Below are 26,603 nucleotides of genomic sequence, written 5' to 3' on the forward strand. Positions count from 1 at the left end.
GATGAACAGCCGTACCACGGCGCTGCGTTTCTATTCCCCTAACAGAGAAAGAGTGGCCATGACCCTCCATGGATCATGACCGACTTTATTGAGGATAGCACTGCAGCGCCCCTAGGCGACTTATCACCGTATGAACTTGGTTAAAACACGCCCTCATGCGTGCGACCCGCTTCAATGTACCACCTCTAAGCTTTTGCCTCACTGTCGCCACTCGCGGCAAGAAGTGTAAAATTTAATAATTTGCTCGATCTCCGTTTGTCATCACAAATTTCTAGCGCTGAAAACGAAAAGAAGATACTTAAAGAAATAAAAATGTTCATTATTTTATTTGTTGTACTTTAACGTATTCGCTTGACTGAAAGTGTAGGTGCAAGAATGTGCCGCATGTATTCCGTTTGCATTCGATGGAGGATAGATAGATAGCGCCCGAAAGATGAGGCACGCCCTGTACGCGCCCGGGAAAGGCGTGGCAAGCGGCTCACGGCAAGTGTGCACAGAGACAGCGGGACAGTCACGGTATCGCTAAGTAGCGATAATCCGTTGATAATAATACGCGGCGCTGGCGCGTTTCGTTGTGCACCCTTCTGCGCGTGAAACGTGGAAGCAGCTTGCCGCGCAGGGTGCGCTCATGTTGTCATACGCGGCTTTTTGTCTACATATTTTTTTTGCCTGCAGCTTCGGCGCGTTTCGCACCATCTCCGTTCACTGACTGCCGCCGAGCAAACTCGGGTAAAACTCGGGTGAACGAGAAACTCGGCGCATCCTGCATAGCACCCCAGGAAAGGGATTCAGTTCGTGGTCAGCTGGTCTGTCTGCACGTGGAACGAGTTGCCGCCAGAGAAAACGCCAATTGCATTTAACTTTTCTTTTTGTTTCAATATTTCCTCGAGTGACGGCTCGCCGCGACGCTGACAGATCCTCGGAATCATATACCTGTGATATGGGTTAGATAAGGTGGAAGATAAGATAATGCGAGACAGCATCCATCATCACTCCCTGTAATAATGCTGAAACTTATAGGCAAATTGGTATGACTGTCACCTGTTAACTCGTCTGGTTTTTCCTAATGGTACAGCTCTTTTCGTGCAAAATTGCCAACTGGAAACAAGAGTCGCAAGGACTTGAGAAATTAAGTGATGTACTGAGGGAGGGAGCCAAGGCAACAGCCAAACAGGAAGGAAAAGCGAAAATTAACAAATGCAACCGTTGCTTATGAAAATATTCACGGATAAACATCTTTTTATTTAAAAAGGGAGTAGAGAAAACGCCGCCGGAAGTGGACGACAATTCCGTGTGTTCTGAATGACGCTTCTACAGTTATCATTCGAGCCCCTTAACGTTGCCACTTCTCCGCTGTGCTTGTGCGGGTGTTTTTCCAACCTTCCGCGGTGGGCGTAGTACGTGCAGAGTCGCAGCTTCCTGCGCCATACGCGGTTGTACGCGACTGGCGGCCACGCATCGTGACGTAACTTTCCAAATAACCATAAGAGTCGGTTGTGGCTCTTAACTTATCAGAGCAGTAAACGAGGGATCCAAATGAACAGTGATTGTTCTGCAAATATATGTTTCTGTATATTTCTTCCAGAGATAATTTAAAGAGCGCTACTATGGTGGGGTACAATTTAAGAGGAAGCTTTAGCTCGGGCCCAACTCTGAGGCGGCCTATTCAAATACGCGTAAAACGCAAAAACGTTTTTCTGAGATAACCCCTGGACCGATTTTAATAAAATTTGTTGCATTTCAGAGAGACAGTTAAATTCTAGTGACTGCTTCAAGTGGAATTTCTAATGTGTGCCTGATTTTTGTTAAAAATATTTTCATATATTCGACAGTTTGAAAAAAATAGAAGCACGAAGTTTACAAATCCATAGCTCTGCATCACGAACAGATGTCGCGGTCCTGTAAACGGTATAGATTAGACCATTAAAAGCAGACAAATTCGATATATCGTTTTACATCTTATTTAAATTTGTCACTTTGTTTACAAGGGTTCTGCAAAATGTGTATTTTCATATTGCTATTTTTTTTTAGATTCATATGTAACATATCACTTTTGTCCGCTTTAAATTTACTACTAGATGCAATTCACAGAATTGTGATAACATTTTTCGTTGCCGAAAGACAGAGTTGTAAACTTGATAGTCTCGTTTTCTAAAAATTTCCGATTTTCATAATTTTTAATGAATATTGACAACATAAACAAAAATTCGGAACCAACAGTCACTAGAGTTTGTTTTTCTTTTAAATGCATCAAACGTCGTCAAATTTGGTGCAGTTGTTGCTGAGAAAAACGAATTCTCCTTTTACATGTATTTAGATAGGAGCACCCGAGCTAAAGCTTCCTCTTAAGTCTGCAATGAAGCCCTGCCCGTGCCCTCATAACCGCCTGCCACTATTCCTTCGCGAGGCTGCAAATAATTCGTGCTTCAAATCTCTTCTGTTACCCAAATTAGGCGGTAACTAAAAAAATAAAATTATTAGCGCGTAATTTTATACCTTTCTCCTCGCCTATTATAGTGGAATGGCGAATGCCCAATTCATTTGTGAACTGAAATAACATGCTTGCTTCGCTACAACTATTTGTTGTGAAGTTTCACTTCAGTTGGCAGTGAAGTTTCATGAGTAAAACGGGTTCCGCTGTGAAATGAACTGCACAGCAGACTTTTGAAGAGTGAAATGCTCAGACTCGATACATTTTGTTCATGTCTGTTGCACACCTCATGGTTTCCGCCGATGAAAAGACTTTGAAGAACAGCAGACGCTCCGGAGGTATCAAGTACGACGTCATGTTGAAAAGGCCGCATGACGACGATTTGTTTTTTTTTGCTTCTGTCATTGGCAGGCGGAGTAACACAACCCCGCGCGGTCCGTGTGCCTTTGTTTCCAACTACTGTTTTTAAAGTTCTATTCTACTAAAGTAATCTTTATTTTACAGTTTCTCTTCTTTACTTGTTCTTGGCAGTGTTTTTCCTGCGCTTCTTTCCTGCGCAAGTCCATTTGGCGTGGATCTTGGTTTGCCAAGTAAAGGAGAGGCGTATCGCACAGGCGTACCTGTAAAATACACCTTATTTCATTTCTTTTTTGTGGGTTTACGCGTTTTTATGGAGAATGGTGGCCGTTATTCACATTTGTACTAGCAAAGGTACCTCCCCCCTCATTTGCATAAAAATGTTACCTTGGGTTGGGCACCCCCCCCCCCCGAAAAAAAATCCTGGTTACGTGCCCGACTTCTAGTATTTATTTCGCTGTCTGCGGAAGTGGCATTTTTTTGCCGTTTCGCTGTTGCAACACACTGGGCATGACAGCTAGAGTATATCGCACCATATTCCGCCTCAGCGCAAGTAGTTCTGTTCAGAATCCGTGAGAATATCAAGTAAAATGGCAAACTAGACAAGCAGGTGTCGATTCATCGTTAGGAAAAGCGCGAAGGAACAAACACAAGAGAATAAAAGCGCTCGTATTGTTTCGTTCTATCGTCTTCGCCTCTTCGCGTTTTGTCTAACTGTGAACTTGAAGCGTACCAGCTTTTTTTTTTCTCGCCAAATTCCAGAAAGTGTAAGCTTATGCACACCACGACAAAGTTTGTATGGTATCAAACTGTGTGGTTCGACTATGTATGGTTCCTAACCTTGGCCACGCGTAGATACATTTTCAATGTAAACTGACTCAGCCCTCTACTACCGGCATGAAAGGAGTATTCGCGGTTCTCGTTTATTTTCTTTTTTTGTTTAATTGTCCTACACGGCAGCGGCACCCTCTCTGAAAAAAATAAATAAACAAGAAGCAAATAAATTAATACACACAGCGTCCGACCACGAGCTAAGAGGAACGTAGCAGTTGGTGACTGCGTATTACTTTAGACAACCTGGAATTCCTTAACGTGGTCTCGAAGCACGGTACACACGAGCTTCTTCTTATTTTATTATTTTTTATTTATTCTTCCACGTCGTAATACAGTCACCACAGTCCGGAAGTGAGCCGGTGACGTCATGTTATGCAACAGAACGTCATAGTTACTCAGCCACCACGGCCGGTCAAAGTACGAGCAAGGTACATCGAAATAGCGGTTTATATAAGAAGGTTCCACACGACTGTTGTAGGAGCCATGCGATACAATAGAGTTGAAAGGCTCTTGAACGCCATATCAGGAAAACGTGGGGTGGGCTGCAGGAACTTTGATGTATTTATGCCCACTCAATCTGTCGCGCTTCACTTTTTTTTTATAGCTTCCTCTATTTTTTGCGGCAATTTGCTGCCCTGTTTCAGACTGTATTACATTGTCGGGAAGGAAACAAAAATGCCCCTGGTATCTACCGCCTACCTTTAGTCGCTTCGCTCGGCACTGTAGGGTTCCTGTGGACGTCGAAACGCCCGTACTTGTCGCATTATGTTTTACGAGGCCGGCTTCGACATTTAGTTATTCTATAGCTTTTCCCGACTCCACAATGTGCAGTCGGGGAAAACGTCAAATGAACCATGTTACGTTTTTCAAAGTGAAATTTATATGATAATCTGTGTAGCCTAATAAAAAACCCTCATGAAGCGTTAAACATCCAAAGCCGCCAAGAGAAAAATTCCTGGTGAGCTAATGGGATTGGTTAGTAAATTTTGTCTATAGACAGCCCCATATACAGTCTAAAGACAGCCGAGTAAACACTAATGTAAGAAAGCGAAGTGGTTCACACAAAAATGTATACAGGCAATCCATCGCTATAGTTGTTTTTTTTTTTAGTAAGTGATCCTGGTATTGCCGGGCACGCGCAGGCAAGGAACTAGTTCCCGGCGGCGACATGGACGTCGCCCTGGACGTGGAGAACGCGCTGGCTGTTGTGGTGAGGGCGCCTGCGGCTGGGCGCTGGCAGCTGCGCGTCTCGAGCGCCGACAGCAGCCACACCGTTCGTGCCACGGGCGTCAGCGAGGCTGGATTTCGGCACGGCTTCTCGCGGCAGCCCACTGACAGCATGCGGCACACGCATCGGACACCGCTCAGTGGTAAGCGCGCGGCGAATCACTGATCATCACTGACATAAAGCGGAAGAAGCGCGACCTAGTTGAGGACGCGGGCGCACTCTGTGAATGGTATAAACAACGGTTTCGACGCCCATACGGGCTCCTTGTGCACCGGCTACTAAAACTAACTAGGAGTGGAATTCTGGACACGAAGGATAATTCCTGTAGCGATAGCGATCTGCTAACAGTCATCGAAATGCCGTTTCTTGCGAATGTCTATTAAAAGACGTCCCGAACTGGAACTCGTGGGCAAATAAAAGCAACTGGAAAAACGCATTCTATCGATACGTACTCAGCTGAGCGCGCACACAACGCAGGCAGTACAGCTGTATTTTGGGGCTGCAATTTTCGTCCAAACGCATGCGAACTTTGAGCTTTTTAATGCTATATAAATCAGCGCAATTTGAATACTATGGAGTCTTTTTATGCGAAAATTACAATAAAAACTTTATTGCAGTAACCACTATCAATATGTTACCTATTGATCTTTCATTTATTCCATGAAAGGCGTTTTCAAAGTGGATAAAATTGTCTGACAGAAGCAGTTTTCAAAGCGCAGGCATGAATGCTTACAATATGTATGGATGTAAGTGAATCAACTATCCCTCGTGCACATGGTGCCTGGTTTCGCGTTCGCTCAAAGAACGTAAGCTCGTTCAATTCCTACATAGTCTGTTATTTCTTCACTGTATAACTGCCTGACTTATTACAGCAGTTCAAAAAGCCTTATCAGCCTCACTGCTGTCGTCACCATGGTCATTTATTTATTTTTTTCTCCTTTTCGGTTTTTGCAATCTCAGCAGTGACGATTGCAGTGCCCAGCGTGGTGTCGGAGTGGGAAAACTGTATTAACAGCTCCAAATTTCGTACCATCGAAACAGCACGGACGCCCAAACATCTCTTTTTAGAATCACCTACTTTTGTAAATAAGTGCGCCTACACTGATTGTAATGTGATATTCCGGTGCAAAAATTTTCATTCTTCACTGAGCGAGAACCGAAATCTCCGCCGACTTCGACAGTAAGGCATAATGTGCCCCGTATAGGGTGCCTATAAGCTTCTGGCCAGCTGTCATGAATACAACTATCGCAATGCGGCTGTAGACTCTTGTGTATTCTATTTTCTTGGCGACGCAAGTAGGGTGTTTGTTTGATACTACTTCTTGGTAAGCCGACCGCAACCGCCTGTCAAAGATGACTTCTTCCGCGCGAACAAAAATACCTTAATGCTTGCAGCCGCTTTGAACACTCACTGACTCAGCGAAAGGTCATATGATGCGCGCATCATTAAAATATGACCTCCAGGCCTATTAAAGTGGCCTAAACCTAAACATAAAGATCCCAGGCACTGTCGGCCATTCCCCTGAAGATGCCACTGCCAGTGGAGCATTATACTAGCGGTGAACTTTCTGTGGCAATGAAAGTAAACCTACTAGGGCGGAGCTTCAGCACATGTGTAGCGCACGAAGTAGTCCGGCAGCTTTTGACAGCGCCACTATAACAGCACTTTCGGTGTGTCGGAAGAGACGCTATAGGTTCCACGCGCGACGCGGAAGAGAAAAACCGCAAAGTAAGTCATCCTCGACACTCATAGGTATATTTTGTCTCGTTTAGCTGTTGTAAACAAGATGTTTAAGTTTCCTCCTCCCCAGCTTAAACACGTGCGGAGGAAAGTGTGGGAATTTTTCCAGAAGCGCTCTCACTTGTGCTCGCTTTGCCTCCGTATGGCTTTCCCCTCCTGGTCACAGAAAGTTGTTCGCGAGTATAGGTCGCTGTATTTACATTCGTACAGAAAGCGAGCATGATGGCGACTTCGGGTACTTTTCAGAAGTAAATCTCTCCACGCTTACACATTGTCTTGAGGGTATGATTAAAAAATCTGTCCACGCTTACACATTGTCTTGAGGGTATGATTAAATAAATAAATAAATAAATAAATAAATAAATAAATAAATAACAGATCGTAGCCATGCCATTGAATGACGCAAAACCAGATAAAACGCTGGAGTACAAACTAGGCGCAATCTCTTTCTCTTGTATATTGGCTGTGTGCAGCCTGTTGGCCTGTGAACTTCATTTCTGACGCTCACCTCCTTTTGTGTGTTACGCCAACGCCTTGTAGAGCTGACGCCTCTTCCTTTCTGGACCAGGCAACCCTATGTACGTCCTGGTCAATGGCACCGGCTCCACGGTGCTCAAGGAACTCCATCTTGTGAATGTCCGAGGTGATCAGCTCGCCAATCTGTCCCTTAAACCGGTGTCACGCCGAATGAGCCTCTACAACGCCAGTGGCACGTTCATTCCTCCAGATGACTTCTTCTACCTCAAAGTACGTTTGTTTCTTTTTCGCTAGAACGCTTTTTGTGTTTTAGTCGAATAACTAAATTGATTAGTCGAACACTGTCTTAGCACATGGTTCCGAACGTCGGTGGGCGCACCTAGCCAAGGCTGCAGAGCACTGGAGCTGATGCGCTTTCGTGGTCTGAAATTGTGCACTCAACAAGGAGCACACTTTCATTGCAGAAATAGGGGAAGCGTGTGGGCGATATACAGCGCCACCAGAACGTTAGCAAACAACGCCACCAAGGGCAGGGAGTTCTGGCGGGGCATTATGAAGGAGGCAATAGTTTGCAAGAAAAATGCAAGGTGTATGGCGCGATCCGAGTTTTAATGCGAAAGCGTTATATGCCCCATTACGCGGGAATCCGTCAGCGTTGTCGTCAGTGGCGGGACCGTATGATGGCACCAAAAATGGCCGATGGCGAAGAGTGAAACCACGCCGAAAATACTTGAATTGACGTCAAATCTCTCAGGGAGGTTCGTGTAAACAAATGGAAAAGACTATTCGTGCAATGCAAAAGGATATTAGGTAAATTTCAGTTTGGGTGGGAATCGAACCCGGGCCTCCGCGATGTGAGACGAGCCCGCTTCCCCGGCTCCAAGGCGGATCTACGGCTCTGGTTGACTAAATGTCTTACTGGTGCGTGCGTCATTGCACACTTCACGTCGTAGCAACTTGACTAAATGCGCGGCCTAGTACGTGCCTCTTTGGGCAAATGACCACGCAGCCAACGGGGAGGAGGTGGCGCCACGTCATGAGTGTATAAAATGAGCGTATAAAATAAAAAGCATTAATGTCCACTTGAACACCGCTGAGCGGTCCTTTGAGTTAAGAAGTCCTCGCGGGCAAGCGAGCGCGCTGAGACGCTTGGCACATCTTCATTTGGCGTCATCGAAGCGCAGTTCAAACTCAGGCGAGAGTTTACGCGCACAAGGAACGCGCAGAAAAAAAAAAATCACCAGAGAGACTATAGTGCTTTCGCATTCCCACAAGCAAGCAGTCTTAAGTGCCTCTGCCTATGTTTCTTTTTTTTCGCCTTTAAAACGATAGAAGGCTTTTTAGGCGACCTTATAAGCTATAAAAATTAAACAGGGGCCGTCTTCACATAGCTTTAGACTCGTAAGGGCTTCTTGCCAATGTCCGGCCACCTTCGCTAATATGTGTCAGCACCAAGATTGACTGGAATTTGCCCTTAGGAACACTCCTAGCGCAAGGAACTTTTGTGAACGCCGATAGAAATTGCCGCAAACTCAACTGACTGCGTTCTTCTGAACTTAAAGCATGTGGAAGAGACACTAGAGCGTCGTTAGAGGATGCAGAGCGGCCGTGAACGTGATTCCCCGCACCCGGAATTAAGGTCACTGAGCAGTGCATGTTGGTGTTTGCCTCTTGCTCGTTTGCGCGTATTTTCCTGACACTGTTTTTTGTACAGGTTCAGACGTTACCGTCGGAGACACTGAACAAGAATTAATAATATCGAAACAATGTATCACTTCAAGCAAAACACGATACGGAACTTCGTTATAACTAATATTCTCTTACGAATCGCATTTGCGCGTATTCCCATCAATTTGTACCACAACTTTTAGTTGATATTGAATGCAATGATGAGAAATCATTCGGCTGTTTCAGTTATTGTACTTGCCTCACTGATTCGTTCTCCCCATAATTCGCCAATATTCGAATTCGCTCTTGTAGTTACAGTCAAACACAATATTTTACGGAACACGAAATCCAAGAAAAATCTGAATATCTGCGCAGCCTCACAACACAGCCTAGTATTCGCATTTATAGCCTTTAATAGTATATGGGAACAATAATGTGATGTTCGATTTTACTGACTGCTGTAACAGGCTGCTGGAAAATTAAACGTTTTTTGAGATCCTGCGGTACGTAAACTTGTCATTTGACTGTACCTGCATGCGCTTTACGTAACGGGTGTAATGTACTCTTAAAACGTAAACAACTTGTGCCTATGTGCAGTGCCATGTCACTGAAAGACTATGTTACGTGCGCGTGACCTTGAATTCAATTACCTCACACTAAAGGCTTCAGTCGAGGCACACCAGAAAAAAGCTTCTAATTGCCACTATGACCACGAAAAATCCAGTAGCTAGAATGTTCCGAAACGAGTACATACGTGGAATTGTATGGGAAAGGAAGTTTGGTTCTTGGACTCTAACCAGCTCTACTGGTGCGGTAGTCATTTCGTCGGTGTCAATCTGCAAGAAGTTCAATATCAGCTACGTCACGACATCGACAGGATCCGAGCTTCCAGGCCCTCTGTAGCGCAGTGCTGTATGTGCAGCGACAGTCACCAAATCACTCGGATACACTCTGTGACTATAAAGGCCGCCGTGCAATCGCTCTCATCACCTGTGCGCCGCAGCCCACATGAACAATTGGTAGTAGAAATACGATTACGCTACAGTCAAGTGGCGTATGGAGGCCACAATGTTGTATCTTTGTGGCTACCTGAGCACTGCAACATCACTGGCAATGAGTGGGCTGACAAAGCTGCCCGTGAGGCACATGGTAGATGTGAAAGAACCTCGATACCGAGAACGGATGCAGCGTCGCACCTCGGCGGTCTTGCCCATAGGTAAATGGAACACACCGGAGTTCCCCACTGGTGCATATATGTCATGGACCCGCACATGAGATTACAACTTCTACCTGATTATAACCGATGAGAAGAGACGTCACCGTGCCGCCTGCAAGAGTTTTTTTTTTTTTCGCAGACGCCTACTCATTCCCAATTGGAATGGCGTACAGTGCCAACTGCAGCACATGTGGTGTCGAAGAAATGACCAAACATATTCTGTGTGACTGTCCCACATACGACGATGAGAGGAGTGCCCTGGAGACAGCTTTGGGACACTTAGACGACAGGTCCTCCACAGAGGAGAGGATCTTGGGCACGTGCCTCGTACGTCTGCTCTGTGCAAAACCACAAAGGCGCTGGTGCGCTTATTGAAGTGAACCAGCCTGTATGACCTCCTGTAACTGACTCAGCGATGAACGCTTGTGTGTGTGACAGTGAAAATTGTGAACTTCTTTCTTCCTTCTCTTTCAATACCCCTTCCCCTTCCCTAGTGTAGGGCAGCCTACCGGGCTCAGTCTGGTTAGTCTCCCTACCTTTCCATTATGACTTCTCTCTCTCTCTCTCTCTCAGATTCTAGTTCGTTTAGTATTCTAGGTGTTTCTGTAGCGCTACATTGACCGCGAGCTACCCTATATATAAATGACACCCTTATTGGCAGTGTCAAATGGTGCAACTATGCAGATTTCTGTCAATTTTTATGTTTGCGCAGTGTAGAATGCCTGGCGATACAGTGTGAACTTTATTGTTAGCTTCTGCATGCTTCCCTGTAAAATTGAGTACGCCTTTTTCGCAATTTTACAACAATAAGGTATTCGCATTACCACTGCATCATGGGCAAGTTGCTAACTAGCTAGCCTACTTAGTAATCGGTGTTCAGATTTGGCAATTATCATGAATGGTTTCGGGTGTAGCGCCACTATAGTACAGAGAAGCACCAAAAACAAAAAGACACACACAGACATCACTCTGTGTGTGCGTGTGTGCATGCGTGCGTGCGTGTTGCTTTCTCACACTACTATGTGCTTTAGTTGCGCTACACCAAAAAACTTACTTCTTAAGTAGCCCCAGCTAAGGAAAGAACACAAGCGACTCACGTAAAAAAAAATCTGTTATATTGACTGTTCATCATAGCCAACGTATATTGTCAGCTTCTTCCTCCGTGCAGTGTGGCCAACTATACTCCCAGACAACTTTCTGTGGCATAATGCAAAATAGAAGTGAGGCGTGCAGACAGGACACAAGAGTAGAGAGGTGGACAACACGAACGCCGACTATCAACTGAAGGGAGCACAGAGGCGAAAAATGAAAGAAGACACAAAACTCATCTGCGCATGCTCAGGAATGGTAACACCACGTGTCAATCGGGTACACGTGCTGGTCTACGTGAGAGATAACTGTTAAGGCACTTAATCTCTTCCTTATGTAAAGTAATCGAAGGCTGACTCACGCACGCACTTCCACCATTATAGATATGCCATGCCTCTACCATAAGACGCGTATCTTCATTCTTATGCCTGTACAGTATCGCGCATTCATCTAACTCTGGCTTGCAGTTACAATCTCGGCAATGTAGCGAAAGATTAGAAGGCGATCCACCGGTTAACGACCTTTTATGCTCCATTAGCCTCTGATTGATACACCGTCCCGTTTGCCCTACGTAGAACTGGCCACAGCTAAGGGGAATTTGATAAACCACACCCATACGACATTCAGTAAAACTGTTGTTCTTATTGTGCTTCACTGGACAAATATCTGTTCGTTTTTTGCCTTTAACCCGCTCCTTTTTATTCTGTACGGCAGCGCATATCTTACCTAGCTCATTGGGAGCAGTGAAAGCAACATTAACATCATATCTACTAGCAACTTTTTTAAGCCTGTGCGACACTGAATGAATATACGGAATAGCCACTACTCTTTTTTTGCGATTACTGCTCTCTGTAATTACGTCCGTCCCTCTCGAAACCGACTTCTTTAGGCGCTCAGCTACAGTGGCCACCACTCCACTAGGATAACCTGCTTCTAATAGGCGCCGGACCTGCGCATTAAAACTGGCGCTCATTTTGTGCAAGCAAGATCTTGTGAGGGAAGACTTAAGGCACGACATGGCGATTCCGTTTTTTACTAATTTAGAATGCTTGGATTGAAAGTTTAGCAACGGCGTCGAAGATCTTGGGGAGTACTGCCAACAAACATGATTTTGTTCGAAGATCAAGGAAATGTCAAGAAACTGAATTACGCGTCGCTGAGGTAATTCCTTGGTAAACGTTAATCCTCCCCCATAAAGTTTAAATTGCTCACTTACCGAGGTAGCAGCAGAGTCTAATTCTTCCCTATTGCAGAAAATCAGGTAATCATCAACGTAACGAAATATCTTGACAACGCTATCACCTAAGGCTTTCTCTAAGCAGTTGTCAACCTTACTCAGGTAAATGTTGCTAAGAATAGGGGCAACATTTGAGCCAATGCAAATGCCTGATTTCTGCAGAAAAACGCCATCTCTCCACCCAATCAGCGTCGACTTCAAGTACATTGAAAGAATTTCTAGAAAAGCTCCCGTGGAAACATCGCATCTGTCAATAAAAGCCGACTCTTGCACTTGTTCTTTAATGCACTCATTTACGGAATTAAGCAACCCGTCATGCGGCAAGGAATAATACAGGTCTTCGATATCCATACTAAAAGCTGTACAATCACCCGGATTCTCCTCTCTTAAATAGTGAACTAGCGCCTGAGAATTACGTAGACAAAAAGGATCTGAAAAAATTAGTGAAGCTAGGCAGTTCTGTAGGTAACTAGCGACACAGACCTGCCACGTCCCTTTCTCTGGCACTATAGCACGAAAAGGAATTTCTTGTTTATGGGTCTTGGCCGAGAAAAACAGTTCTAAGGTGAGGGATTTAGCTTTCTTGACATTACAAACAAGCCTATCAAGATTATGTCTTGACAAGAGGTCAACCGCACGTTGCTTAACTACCGAAGGCTTGAGTTTGACTGGTTGCAAATTCTTTTCTATGGCTGAAATCGCTTTTTCTGAAAACACGTCATCTGGCATAATTACGAAATAACCTTCCTTTTCAGATATTACAGGTCTAAGTTTATGCTCTAAGGTCTAAAGTTTATGCTCTAAGGTTTATGCTCTAAGGTCTAAGTTTATGCTGTTTATGTAGGAGCATAAACTTAGACCTGTTATATCTGACAAGGAAGGTTATTTCGTAATTATGCCAGATGACGTGTTTTCAGAAAAAAGCGATTTCAGCCATAGAAAAGAATTTGCAACCAGTCAAACTCAAGCCTTCGGTAGTTAAGCAACGTGCGGTTGACCTCTTGTCAAGACATAATCTTGATAAGCTTGTTTGTAATGTCAAGAAAGCTAAATCCCTCACCTTAGAACTGTTTTTCTCGGCCAAGACCCATAAACAAGAAATTCCTTTTCGTGCTATAGTGTCAGAGAAAGGGACGTGGCAGGTCTGTGTCGCTAGTTACCTACAGAACTGCCTAGCTTCACTAATTTTTTCAGATCCCTTTTGTCTACGTAATTCTCAGGCGCTAGTTCACTATTTAGGAGAGGAGAATCCGGGTGATTGTACAGCTTTTAGTATGGATATCGAAGACCTGTATTATTCCTTGCCGCATGACGGGTTGCTTAATTCCGTAAATGAGTGCATTAAAGAACAAGTGCAAGAGTCGGCTTTTATTGACAGATGCGGTGTTTCCACGGGAGCTTTTCTAGAAATTCTTTCAATGTACTTGAAGTCAACGCTGATTGGGTGGAGAGATGGCGTTTTTCTGCAGAAATCAGGCATTTGCATTGGCTCAAAGGTTGCCCCTATTCTTAGCAACATTTACCTGAGTAAGGTTGACAACTGCTTAGAGAAAGCCTTAGGTGATACCGTTGTCAAGATATTTCGTTACGTTGATGATTACCTGATTTTCTGCAATAGGGAAGAATTAGACTCTGCTGCTACCTCGGTAAGTGAGCAATTTAAACTTTATGGAGGAGGATTAACGTTTACCAAGGAATTACCTCAGCGACGCGTAATTCAGTTTCTTGACATTTCCTTGATCTTCGAACAAAATCATGTTTGTTGGCAGTACTCCCCAAGATCTTCGAAGCCTTTGCTAAACTTTCAATCCAAGCATTCTAAATTAGTAAAAAACGGAATCGCCATGTCGTGCCTTAAGTCTTCCCTCACAAGATCTTGCTTGCACAAAATGAGCGCCAGTTTTAATGCGCAGGTCCGGCGCCTATTAGAAGCAGGTTATCCTAGTGGAGTGGTGGCCACTGTAGCTGAGCGCCTAAAGAAGTCGGTTTCGAGAGGGACGGACGTAATTACAGAGAGCAGTAATCGCAAAAAAAGAGTAGTGGCTATTCCGTATATTCATTCAGTGTCGCACAGGCTTAAAAAAGTTGCTAGTAGATATGATGTTAATGTTGCTTTCACTGCTCCCAATAAGCTAGGTAAGATATGCGCTGCCGTACAGAATAAAAAGGAGCGGGTTAAAGGCAAAAAACGAACAGATATTTGTCCAGTGAAGCACAATAAGAACAACAGTTTTACTGAATGTCGTATGGGTGTGGTTTATCAAATTCCCCTTAGCTGTGGCCAGTTCTACGTAGGGCAAACGGGACGGTGTATCAATCAGAGGCTAATGGAGCATAAAAGGTCGTTAACCGGTGGATCGCCTTCTAATCTTTCGCTACATTGCCGAGATTGTAACTGCAAGCCAGAGTTAGATGAATGCGCGATACTGTACAGGCATAAGAATGAAGATACGCGTCTTATGGTAGAGGCATGGCATATCTATAATGGTGGAAGTGCGTGCGTGAGTCAGCCTTCGATTACTTTACATAAGGAAGAGATTAAGTGCCTTAACAGTTATCTCTCACGTAGACCAGCACGTGTACCCGATTGACACGTGGTGTTACCATTCCTGAGCATGCGCAGATGAGTTTTGTGTCTTCTTTCATTTTTCGCCTCTGTGCTCCCTTCAGTTGATAGTCGGCGTTCGTGTTGTCCACCTCTCTACTCTTGTGTCCTGTCTGCACGCCTCACTTCTATTTTGCATTATGAATCCTTACCAACTAGCTCAGCTTTCTGTCGTTCTAGGTTTCTGTGGCAATGAAGATAAGGCTACGGAGGCAAATCGCGCACAAGTGGGAGCGCTTCTGAAAAGAGTGCCACGCTTTAATACACGGTAGTGTAGTATGGTGAAGAATAAACATAAACACCTTATTAGGAAAAGTTAAAGAAGACAGAACACACCACTGGGTGCAAAGGTTTACTTATTTTGAGGCTTTTGCCTTCCCCGTCTGGGGAAATGCAAAACCGTCGCGCGTGAAAGGTGCGTCGATTCAGCGTCTGTTCCGAGCAACCAAAAGCCTTGTCAAACGCTGCCAGACTACTTGGCGCGGCAACACATGTGCAGCAGCCACACACCCATAGCTTTCCTTTAATTGCGACAGAAAGTTGTCCGCGAGTATAGTTAGCCTTAAATCGTTTTAGAGCGCAGCTCTTAGGCGCTTATTCCTGCGGCGAGCGTCGGTGTAACCGAGTGAACGAGCGCCGCGAAGAATGAAGGCGAACGTGGAGCGCAGCGGGAGATGAAAGAAAATTGGAGGACGCTTAAGCTTCGCCTTCAAGAGTGGAACGCGACAGCGTTCCCGTCGACCCGCCAAGGGGTGTAAGACGGTGCGCTACGGCGCAGCGACTACGCGCCCCGCATCGGACGCGGTGAGCGTCGAGCAGCGCCGCGTTCGGCGCGGCAACGAAATGTGCGCCTGAGCAAGCGACGCACGTCTGAGCCTTAGAAACAGCTCGTTTCTAAGGCAACACCGCATTCACTAGAGACGCGTTTGTACCGCTTTGAAGCATCGAACTCGTGGCTGAGTGACAATAAAGAAAAAAAAAACTCGTGGCTGAGTGGTAGCGTCTCCGTCTCGCACTCCGGAGACCCTGGTTCGATTCCCACCCAGCCCATCTTGCAAGTTGTTTTTTTATTTATGAGGTGCCTGCTGGGATCTATCGCTCACAGCCGACGACGCCGACACCGACGCTGACACCAACGCCGACGACACCGGCTTTTCTGCGACACGAGCTCCTTAACGCGGTCGCGTTAAAACGCAATAGCGCCAGGAGTAGGTTGAATCGGAACCATGAGGCGGGAAAGCGGAGCAGGAGCGCGCAGGGCAGACGGCGTTGCCATGCGCAGAGTTGCCGAGGGCCTAGGCATCAGCAGCCGCGTGGGGGATATCATCTGCGCTTCCGAGGCGGGGGATAGTAGGGGGCTGTAAGGTTGGTAGGACTACGCTCGTCCACGGCGTTAGCTGCTGGGCTCAGTCCGTGGCACCAGCGTGTGTGACGGGGATCACTGCTTTTGCAAAGGGCGATGGTCAGCGACTGCGAGTAAGGCTTGATGTGACGCGCTGAACCGTGCTCTCTCAAGGGCTGCAGAAGATAGCGTCAACCTTTCCTTTCTCACGAACCACTTCTCCCTTGGGTGTTGCCCCCACTGACACTGGTGGAACGACTTCGCAGAGGCGAAAGGCCGCTCTCGGCGTTGGTGGAACGAAAGCGTGAGAAGAAAACTGTAGTGCCACACAAGACGTGCTGTGCGACAACGAAGGCTACGATATGGCGCCAGAGTAGCGCGCGTCGTCTCTATAGAAACAAAGCGCTGCATGAGTGGAGGTCTCTCTGCGGCGGCTGTTATAAATAAGAACCACGCGTCACCCACGCGATCTCCCGATTAGCGAGGTAGGCGCGCCACACTTTGCTCCCTTCGGCACTCTTTGCTCCGCGCCAGTCGATATCTCGCGAAATCAAAACACGTATAGAGTTGCGATCAAATTCCGCATTAGGGAGTATCGTAATCGTCGGTCACTTTTTCTTTTTCACTTCTCTCCTTCTCACGCTCTCTATTTAGAAATCTTACACATGGTAAACCTTTTCGACCTTGCCAAAAATGCAGTTTACATTTTAGCACCTTGCAACTTATAAATGCATATCTTGCTCCAGTGGTCTCCGTGTAACCCTTCGAGAGCGCTGTGAAAAATTTTTTCGCCCAGTTGGATAAAACTCAATTAACCTATATCAACCTTGCATTTCTTGTTGTGAATAGCCTCCGCAAAGTGAAGTGTGAGCTTGGTAGATGGTTGACCGCTGTAGCGTTGATAGCGTTCCTGGTAAGCACGCACTAAACTTACATATTACGAGAAATAGATATATTGCCGCTCTCGTGCAACCACCGAGCGTCACAGTCATAGCCATAATCACAGTGTCATTTCTTTTCATTGTTCTTCGTGGTTTAGCTGTGTTGCGTGCTAGCTGTAAAACGTTCCTTCAGAGTAGTTCGGTTATTTTCGTTCCAACGAATTCATCGTATCACGTATTTTCATTTAATCGTTTTTGATACATTACATCTTACACGGTGCACGGTTTAAGGACCGTAAGGCTCATCATCGATGATGATTTGTGATACCTCAAACATTTTGTTTTTTGCAGATAATGTTCTGAACACAAGGCAATAGTATAAATTATAGGCTGAGTGAAGCTGATCATTGCAATACATTAAAATTTGCATGACAATTTAGGTGAGAAGACCGTCTTGTAACGTTTAATACAGCACCTTTACTCCTCTCTTGATTGGTGTTCTTGCAGTGCAGAAAGCGAAGAAATGCTCAAAATAAAAAGTTAAATATCCAAAGTGGTCATCCATTCCGAATGTCGAAGTAGCAAACCAGAAGTATGTTGAAAGCCATAAGGGTGAGGTTTACAAAAAGCCACTTGCTTTCCAGACTTCCTACGCTGGAGGAAGCTCTGTAATGTCAGCGTGCGCAGGACTCCCCTGCCGATTGGCGTAAAATACAGACCGGGGTATTCCCCCATTTAATATTGCTAAACGCCATGTATCCCACTCGTTATAGGGCCAACTGTCCTTGATGCGGTGGCATGCCTAGCCTAATACATGTAACCTGGGAGTGCACTAATCACCCTCATAGGCGAAATACCAGCAACACAATGGAGCAGTGGAAGGCACAGCTCGCCCGCTTCGACCTGGCAGGACAAAAGTCCTTAATTAGCCAGGTCAGGCAGGCGGCAGAGGCCAGTGGGGCCCTGGACTGAAAGGCTCCGACCACCACTCCTTCAAATATTTTCCATTGCAATAAAGTTTCTAATAGTATTTCCCTGTTGTATTTGCTCATGAGACACTAAAAGTCTTGAAATAGCGAAAAGACGAAGTGAACGCGCAATTATATAGCTTGTCGCATCATGTTGCGTACAGACCAGATGAAACAAGTGTACAAGAGTACAAGTGTGAAACTTTTGCACCTCTAACATGGGTAAAGGGCACCTTTCCGATTGAAGCACTTGAAGCTCGCTGGCGAACGTTTTGTTCCAGCCGTTGTAATACAACGAAGCTGTTTGCCTCTAGCTCCTACATTCATCTCCCGCATGCATTCCTAGGGGGGTACCCTCGCCGGCTTACGTCCTTGTAGGCGACAGGAATGTGTGCGCCAATCGCGGAGATAGTGAAATACCGGGCATTCGTTTTCATGGGGGGAGAGGGGGATACCTTAGCCGGCTTACGTCCGTACCACGGTACGTGGACAGGAATGAGTGGGTCTATCCAGGAGATAGTGCAATAGCAGACCGGCCCATGGCGGAGGTGAAGCAAGCTTCAAGCGCTCCACCAACTGCCAAAAATAAGTTTAATATATTCGGTCCAAATAGAACCAAATCAATTTGGATAAACAATATATATATATATATATATATATATATATATATATATATATATATATATATATATATATATATATATATATATATATATATATATATATATACATACATATTAGCAAGTGCCTTTAGTGTGGCAAGTTGTCCTTCATGCGCTTTATTTGTTTTAAATTGTGTTTGACTAACAATGAGAGCAGGGGAAGTGCGGTGACCGCGGCGGAGCATGTGTCGACATAATGTTGCCGTATTACAAGAATGCATGACCTCATAATGTATGCAGCCAGTGTATGCATACCATGTATGCAGCCTAAACAGCTTCACTGGTAATGCGTCCCCATATGAATGTTGCGGCCAAAGGACTTTTTTTTGCAGGGAATGCAAAGTGCAGATCGCCGGCGTACGGTGTTACAATGATACCGAATATGGACAGGCTGTCTGTGCTCGGCGCGGAAGGCGTTACCGCACCGACTAGTGCCCAACTTTAATCCTTCGCGCCGGACACTTTAGTAGGTACAAGGGTCAGTGTGATGTCCTCGCATATTATTGTTCTACTCCTAGGTTGTCGGCACGGACAAGGCAGGCTACCCTGTTAACCGGCTTACTCCTACGGCAATCAAGGCTGAGCCTCCAGGTAAGATCTGCTTCCCTTGCATCAGCTCAAGGTCAACAGACCTGCTAATAATTGTTATTGACAGAAACGAGTTCGTCCATGGCGTCATGGTAGCGAGCTCGCGAAAGGGCCTACCATGCAAAACTGCGCGACTATATTGAAATAGATGATATGATCTAGGTGGCATCGAAACTGCTCTTCCTGGCTTGTGTGTTACCCATATCCTCGGGGACGCCCAATGTGCTTTTTAATTCAGCACCAATTAGTCCAGAATCAAGACCCTTCGGAGTTTTACTTGTTGCTTGGCAATACTGTTAGTGAAACTTGGTCTCTCAGAAGTCACAGGGCTCACATGCAAAGCAGTCAATATGCTCAGTAGCTAATCGCTTGGTCTATAATGTGAAAACTTGGAGGCCACAGCGTGGCGACGATGAGACAGAAGAGCGGCGTGATGTTTTTTTTTCCTTTTTTTATAATTTGCTATGGAACGCAAAATATATCACTCGTTTTCAGAGCTTTCCTCAAGATTCATACAGGAATCGCCACTACGGCGTCCCTTATATATCGTGCAGCTCCACCGCTTAGGCGGTGAAGTCCCATCTTGCGTCCGTTCGTTCGTGCGTACGTTTATGTTATAGTTTATAGTCGATGTTTATAACGGGTGATTTTAGCGCGTAGCCAGAAGCCTTTCTTGGACTAAATGCCTTTTTTTTTTACGATAGTACTTTTTTGCAAAGATGAATCGCCTCTCAACATCGTAAGGTTGCAAACGTAACTGTCACCTACTATGCTTACAGCTCAGCACAAAAACAAGTTAGTGCACGGTTGAATTAGCTCAGCTAGCGCACTTCAGCCTCACATCGACGGAAACGACAATACATGCTTCATCTCTTTCATGCGAAAACAGATATGTGTTCACAGTAATTAGGGTATTTCAAAAAGAACTGAGTCATAAACTTCACGTGGCGTTTCTCTTCATCTTTTATTAGAGAACTGCCTACTACATCAACACTATCAGGCTCAATTTGTTGAACACGTAACATATAATTAATTATGTAGCGTTGAAAACGCGCGCCAAGTGGTGCGCAGTTTCCTTGTTATGTCACAGAAGACATATGTGTTCTTGCCGTCCATACCTCAAACTACGGACGCGCTGATCGGTCAGCCCAGTGCAGGGGCTGTACGCGACTCCGTGAGTGCTCGCCGTACGCTGAGCGTATTATTAGGCCGGGATCTTCTACACTTTCTTTCTGGTCACGAAACTTCTCCGAAAGTTTCACATAGGTACAGAAGGTGGCAAAAGATGCGCTGGCGTAAGTACTGGTGAAAGAAAAGTAGGGAAACGTCAAACAACGGCGGCGTACCAAACCAAAGTTCACAATAGGGATTCAGAAAGTTTCGTTATGGGAATTATTCGCTGTTTTTTTTTTCTTTTTTAACACAGGTAGCCCATTAGGCAATATAATAACAAGGTCTGGGTGGCGCAATCCATCACCCTGTTCCAGAGGGGACGCTCATATAATCCATCCATCCACCCGGGATTTCTTCTGTGCAAATAGAAAAGAAAATGGAGGCGTTTCCTACAACAGCTTAGGAATATAAGCAATTGGTAGTCGTTATGCAGAAGGAGATAAGACAGACAAGAAAAAAATACTGTTGGATTGGAAAGAGGAAACCACGTAAGTGGTGGAACAGGGAAATAAAACAAGCTATAGAATAGCATAAGCAAGCGTCTAGGGATCATCTAGAAGCCAAGAAGTTTGGATTACACGAAGAAGAGGTGCTCCTTAGACGGAACAAATACTGAGAAAAGAAAAGGGTGGCGAGTGAGCTCATGCCAGCGAAAATTAAACGCACAAGTGAACGTTGGGTGCATACCATTTGCAAAAAAGACAATGGTGCACCAGAAAGATCCTGGAACCATGTAAGAACGCTCGGAGCTCCAATTGAAAATGTGCAGACGGGTATAAGAGGTGAATACGGTAACATCTTCGAAGGAGACGATGCGCCGCAGCACCTCAGAGACACTGTTAGGGTTAACTTCGGTAAAAAAAAAAGCGTAGTTCAGACCTAAACAAATCCAGCGTCAACATGGAAGCATGAGAGATCGAAACTAACCATAGAACACTTTTACCGCAAAAAAAAGTCGAAGGAAATATCCCTAATAACTGCCGCAGGACCCGATGAAATCCAATTACAGCTAATCAAAAACCTCGGTCCAAAGAGCAAGGTACTAACTGCAATGCTGCAATTGCAAAGAGCAATGCTGACTAATTGAACAAGTGATTAAAAAGAAGAAAATTCTAATTGGATGCCGTGAAAGCAAGGTGAACCTCATTTACAAAGGCAAATGGTATAAGGGGCCCTATAACGTAGAACTATTCCAATATGTTTCTATTCCAATCTCCTCACGTCAAATTCGCGTAACCACCGACGCAAGCACCGGGCGGTCGCCCACAGGGTTGTCTGTACAGACCAATCAAACACTATCCTCGTTCATAGGAGGTCACTTTTGTTTGCTTGAAAAACGAATAACATTGCCCACACTGAGCGGCTTGTCGTATCTAATTGGCTGACAAAAGGCGAGGAGAACGTTTAAGTGGAGAGGGATCCGCTGGGGTAGAGCCAGCGCACTGAAAATCGATAACCGGATAAAGAGGGTGGTGCCGGCGTCTGCGATTGGTCGGCTTTCCTGTACTTAGCTTGTGGTGGCTGGTCTAAAATCGCGGCGGCATGCAACGGAAGCTTAAGAATGACGCTAAAACTGACACTCAGCAAAGAAGAGTTGGCAGAATGAGGTGGTAAACGTGCCGAAAGTGCTCGAAAACGTTACACGGCCACGGAAGAAGTTTTATTATACGTAAATACGCTCACGCTCTCCGGCATGCAGGTGCGAGTAGCCAGTGTCTCAGCGATCGGCGGTAGCCATCTTTTATTCCTTTCGGAATGGGGCACCCTGCGGCTATTCCGAAGAAAATTCAGTTTTATTCGGCATATTAATGCATCTTTATCGCGTGCACGTCACTTTGACGCGGTGAGTTTGTGCGGTTTTGTGACGTCGCGTGACAGGCAGGTGAAGTGGGTGGAGCCGGAAAACTTTTTATCAATAGTCGAGGGCTAATGGCGAAAAGGGGTCGAATCAGAAATAACTGTTTTTCTTTTTTCTGTCAAATCATGCATAACCAGTGTGTACACATCATATCAGATGGGGAGGTATTGCGGTTTTCGTGACGTCGCGTGACAGACAGGTGAAGTGGGGGGTGGTCGAAAAAAGTTTTTGACCAATCGTGGAGGGCTGATAGCAGAATTGGAATAGAAAAGTTTGGAATAGTTTTACGTTATAGCGCCCAAGGATAGGACGAGCTCGTACAGACCAGTTATAATAATGTCGGTGCTATACAGAATGGCAACGCAGGCCATAAAATTACAATTGTCGAAATGGGCGGAAACAAATGATGTACTGGGGGAACTACAGAATAGGTTCAGACCAGGTTCGAGTGCCACCAAGAGTCACCTAAGTCAAACATTAGGGTGACTGATTATTATTATTATTATTATTATTATTATTATTATTATTATTATTATTATTATTATTATTATTTTAAGGACACCTGTGTTTTGTGCTCCGGGCCTTTCTTCGGCAAAGGGCAATTATTTCACTCGATTTCTTGCGGAGACCGTGCACACGCGAAGTGTGTTGCGTGGCCGGACAACGACCTCCAGCTGCTGATGGCGGGTGAGCAGGCATTTACCTGTAACTTGTGCCAAAAAGCCGGCATTTCTGCAGTTAGGCTTAGCTGCGTCATCCATCAAGTACTCATAATTTGTAATTTCAGTACGGCTGGCATTTCCTGGCAAACTGGTAAAATTTCAACCCGTTCGTTTTAATCATTGGGGCAAGTGCAACTCGTTACTTGATTTTATATCTTTTACATTTCTGTGCCAATTTAACAATATTCTGAACTCTTGTGGCAATGTACTAGGCATATGCCTTAGTAACGCAGAAGCTGTGAATGTGCCCTGTGGCGGTTTCCCTTTGTCATGCCCGATAAATATCATCCCCCGCTTCATATCTTTTTTTTTTACAATTCGCCATACCTGGTAGCAGGAGAATAAAGGATATAGCAGCACCTCGGTCTTTTAATTTCTGAGGCGGATATTACATTGGTTTTTACCACTATCTTAATAATGCGGGCTAGTCCTTAGTCGTAGAACTAAGAGATGTTAATGACCAAATCACAGTGTTCACGAATATTCTTCATGATCGAATGAAGAACTTTACACCACTAAAGGGTACTAAACGCTCTAGATTTCCCCATTGGTTTTCTGTTGAACCGAAAACAGCTTTACAGCTTCAAGACCCTGCTCATAGAAAGTCACAGCGTACGAATCAGGAACACTGGTATATATGTTTCAAAACGTACAGGGTACTGTCTGAGCTTCCTTACAAGCGTAATCATTCCATCCATATAGGACATGTGGAAGCTAGTAGTTCTAAAAAATCAAACTCTTTCTGGAGACACGTTCGTGGGCAGTCATCCAACAATACGAAACAAGATATCCCTTTACTTAGTGGCTACAGTCAATCTGTTCCACATGTCGCGGGCGCCTTCGCCCTATACGCTTCGGGTCTGTGTACGCTGAAGGGCACAGTGACGAAGTTAGTGAGATTTCCAATCACCCTCCTCTGGACTCAAGTCGATCGGTGACAGAAGAAGTTGTTTTTAAGAGCATCAAACGCTAAACACCGTCTTTTTCGTGTGATCCTGATGACATTACGCTTGCTTTGATTAAGACGTACGTGGTCTTGCTTGTTCCATCTGCTGACATGTATTTTTAATTCTGCTTTAAAGTCAAACACATTCCAAACTCGTCAATTTTGTTATATGCTGATGACGCGAAATTTTTCGAAGTGGTAAAATATGTTAATGATTGCACCGCTATTCAGATGGACATTGCGAATTTTTCGTCATCGTGCGGTGGAAACAATCTGGTCATAAACATAGCAACATCGAAAATTGGAAGCGTCACGTGGAAGACTAACAAGACCTCCCTATATAGCGTTAAAGACGTTCTCCTGCCAAGATCTCGGATAACGAAGGACCTTGGAGTGTACTTCGATAGCTCTTTGAGTTTCTCGCCCCATGCTCAACAGACGAGGCAGCGGGCGCTTCGAACGCTCGGGACAGTATGTCGGGTGACGGGAGACTTCAAACAACCTGGGCCATTTGTAACTTTATATGAGATCGTATGCCTTCCAGTTCTAAGTACGCCTCCGTCGTTTGGGGCGGTACTTGTAGGTCAAATTGTGAACTTCTCGAAACTGTGCAAAAAAAGATCACGTCTATATTTCAACATCAATTCTGTCAAAAGCCTCCCATCTCCGTAGAGCTAACAGAGACTCTCGCATTACCTACCGTCACCTCTAGACGCAACAAATCGGATGTTCTTTTTCTCTGCGAATTAATACGCGGAAAAATCTGCCACTCGCACTTGCTTTCTAATGCGCGCTTTCACATTCCGAAAAAAAGCACAAGAAAACAGCGAGCCTTTCAGCATTCCATTTTTTTTACCCTGTATTTAGACTGCAGGCGACATATAGCGCCCATTCTGAGTGCCTGGATATCTTCGTACCTAATTTTAACATCTTCCAGAAAGGAGTTGCAGATGAATTTCAATGACTGAACAAAAACTCTTATATCTGTTGTGTGTTCCGTCATTCTATAATCATTTTCTGTTTCTTCACTTTTGCTTTCTATTCTCTTCGTGTACACATTTTATGCTGTGTTAAAATCTGTATTCGTGAAATTGATGTTTTTTTTTGTGTGTATGCGCGTGCGTGTGTACGTGTGTATATGTGTGGGGGCTTGCGCTGCTTATCTTGTGCATCGTTTTGCCGAGTGCGCCAGCACCAAGATGCTCGAGGTTGTTCCTGGGTACTTTAACAAACACTTTGATTGTTTATTGATTGATTGATTGATTGATTGATTGATTGATTGATTGATATTAACTACATCATTCACCGAGGATACCAGTCTTGTTGGATTGGTTGGAAATTTGGGCCAAAGGCGATATCACGCTCATGCGTAAACGCTTCTTTCCCCCTTAAGACGTTCCAGAGGTAGCTACCCGCCAGAAGGTTCTCGCCGTAGCCGGGGGGAACGTCACGCTTCGTTGCTCCCTCCACTCACTCTTGCCTGCAGTGGTACATTGGCTCAAGGATGGCAGTCCACTGGATGGTCCACAGCACTTCCGGTAAGCCTCGGCATTGCTGTCTCTGCATTCCAGCAGAATATGATACTGGTTTGCGCGCGACTTAGCAAATGTGTTCTACGCACCGGGAAAGGGAAACAAAACAACATTATTGATTTAGCCCAAACTTTTCCTCTGAAAGACGCCATTTTTGTCGCAATGCAATTGTGTCTGATACTGCTGTTCCCGTATTGGCAATTTCTTTTTTTTTCATATTTTTAATGCAAGCGTGTTTCAAGTGAGCACCAATGACCAAGCTAGTTAATTTGTATTAAAATTCAGTCTTCTAAGGTTTTGTAGATCTTTTTTTACACTGTGCTTTACACGAGCGCAGCATATGATGGTATTTTACGAAGGAACACTTCTCGCCTAATTTCTTTCAGTATTTCGCCCATAAGTGTTTTTTAAAAAATTCATTTCTGTCATGCATGCACACAATTCGTAAGTTTCGCAAACCGTCTGGCACTTGTGCCATGGCTGCACAGTACATGAACAAAAAGCCGATCGTGCTGCTCGCAGAAGCCGATAGCTTTCTCGAAGCATTCGGTTATTCGCTTACGCTGAAAATCATCCGGGGATTTCGGAGCGCAATTTTATTGCACTGCTTCATCAAAACGCTAGGAACGGTGCGATGATACGCAGCGCTGCTTCTAAAATATGTGATGTAACAAAATGTGCTGGCTTCAGCGATTCCTCTGGCTCTGAGCACATCTGCCGCAACAGTGGCTGGTGCACTCAAAGCGGACACGCAACCTTTTACAAAACGACTTTATTACGCTGCACACAACGTCAACCTCGCGCGCCGCAGTATTGCCGACTGTGGCCTATATACGAAAATGCACACGCAGACGCCAGTGATCACTGACCCGAGGGTTCTTGATAAATTTTTTATGTCTCGGGCGTTTTTATCAGGCTGGAACACCATCTCCTGCTGCCACACAAAACGTAGTCACATATATGCACTGAAGACTTAACAAGAACTGAATTATCTGCCATAGCTACGTGGATTCCATCAACAGGTGTCATTACTTCCACGAAGTTTAGC

The 26,603-nt window shown here is 45.0% G+C and overlaps 1 protein-coding gene and 1 pseudogene across 4 annotated transcripts in view; one reads left to right on the forward strand and one right to left on the reverse strand.

Annotated features, from left to right (window-relative positions):
- LOC135913489 (hemicentin-1-like) overlaps window positions 1-26,603 on the forward strand; it is a 708,068-nt gene that overhangs the window by 316,995 nt on the left and 364,470 nt on the right. For all 4 annotated transcript variants that reach the window (XM_065446058.2, XM_065446055.2, XM_065446056.2 and 1 more), the window contains exons 6-9: window positions 4,765-4,992; window positions 7,160-7,338; window positions 19,255-19,327; window positions 25,417-25,561. In XM_065446058.2, coding sequence (XP_065302130.1) covers window positions 4,765-4,992; window positions 7,160-7,338; window positions 19,255-19,327; window positions 25,417-25,561 — 625 coding nt within the window. The remainder of the gene's footprint in view (window positions 1-4,764; window positions 4,993-7,159; window positions 7,339-19,254; window positions 19,328-25,416; window positions 25,562-26,603) is intronic.
- On the reverse strand, window positions 18,569-18,742 carry LOC135913496 (U2 spliceosomal RNA; annotated as a pseudogene).

The sequence above is a fragment of the Dermacentor albipictus genome, unplaced genomic scaffold (genome assembly GCF_038994185.2).
Source record: "Dermacentor albipictus isolate Rhodes 1998 colony unplaced genomic scaffold, USDA_Dalb.pri_finalv2 scaffold_14, whole genome shotgun sequence".
In the NCBI taxonomy this organism is placed as follows: Eukaryota; Metazoa; Arthropoda; class Arachnida; order Ixodida; family Ixodidae; genus Dermacentor; species Dermacentor albipictus.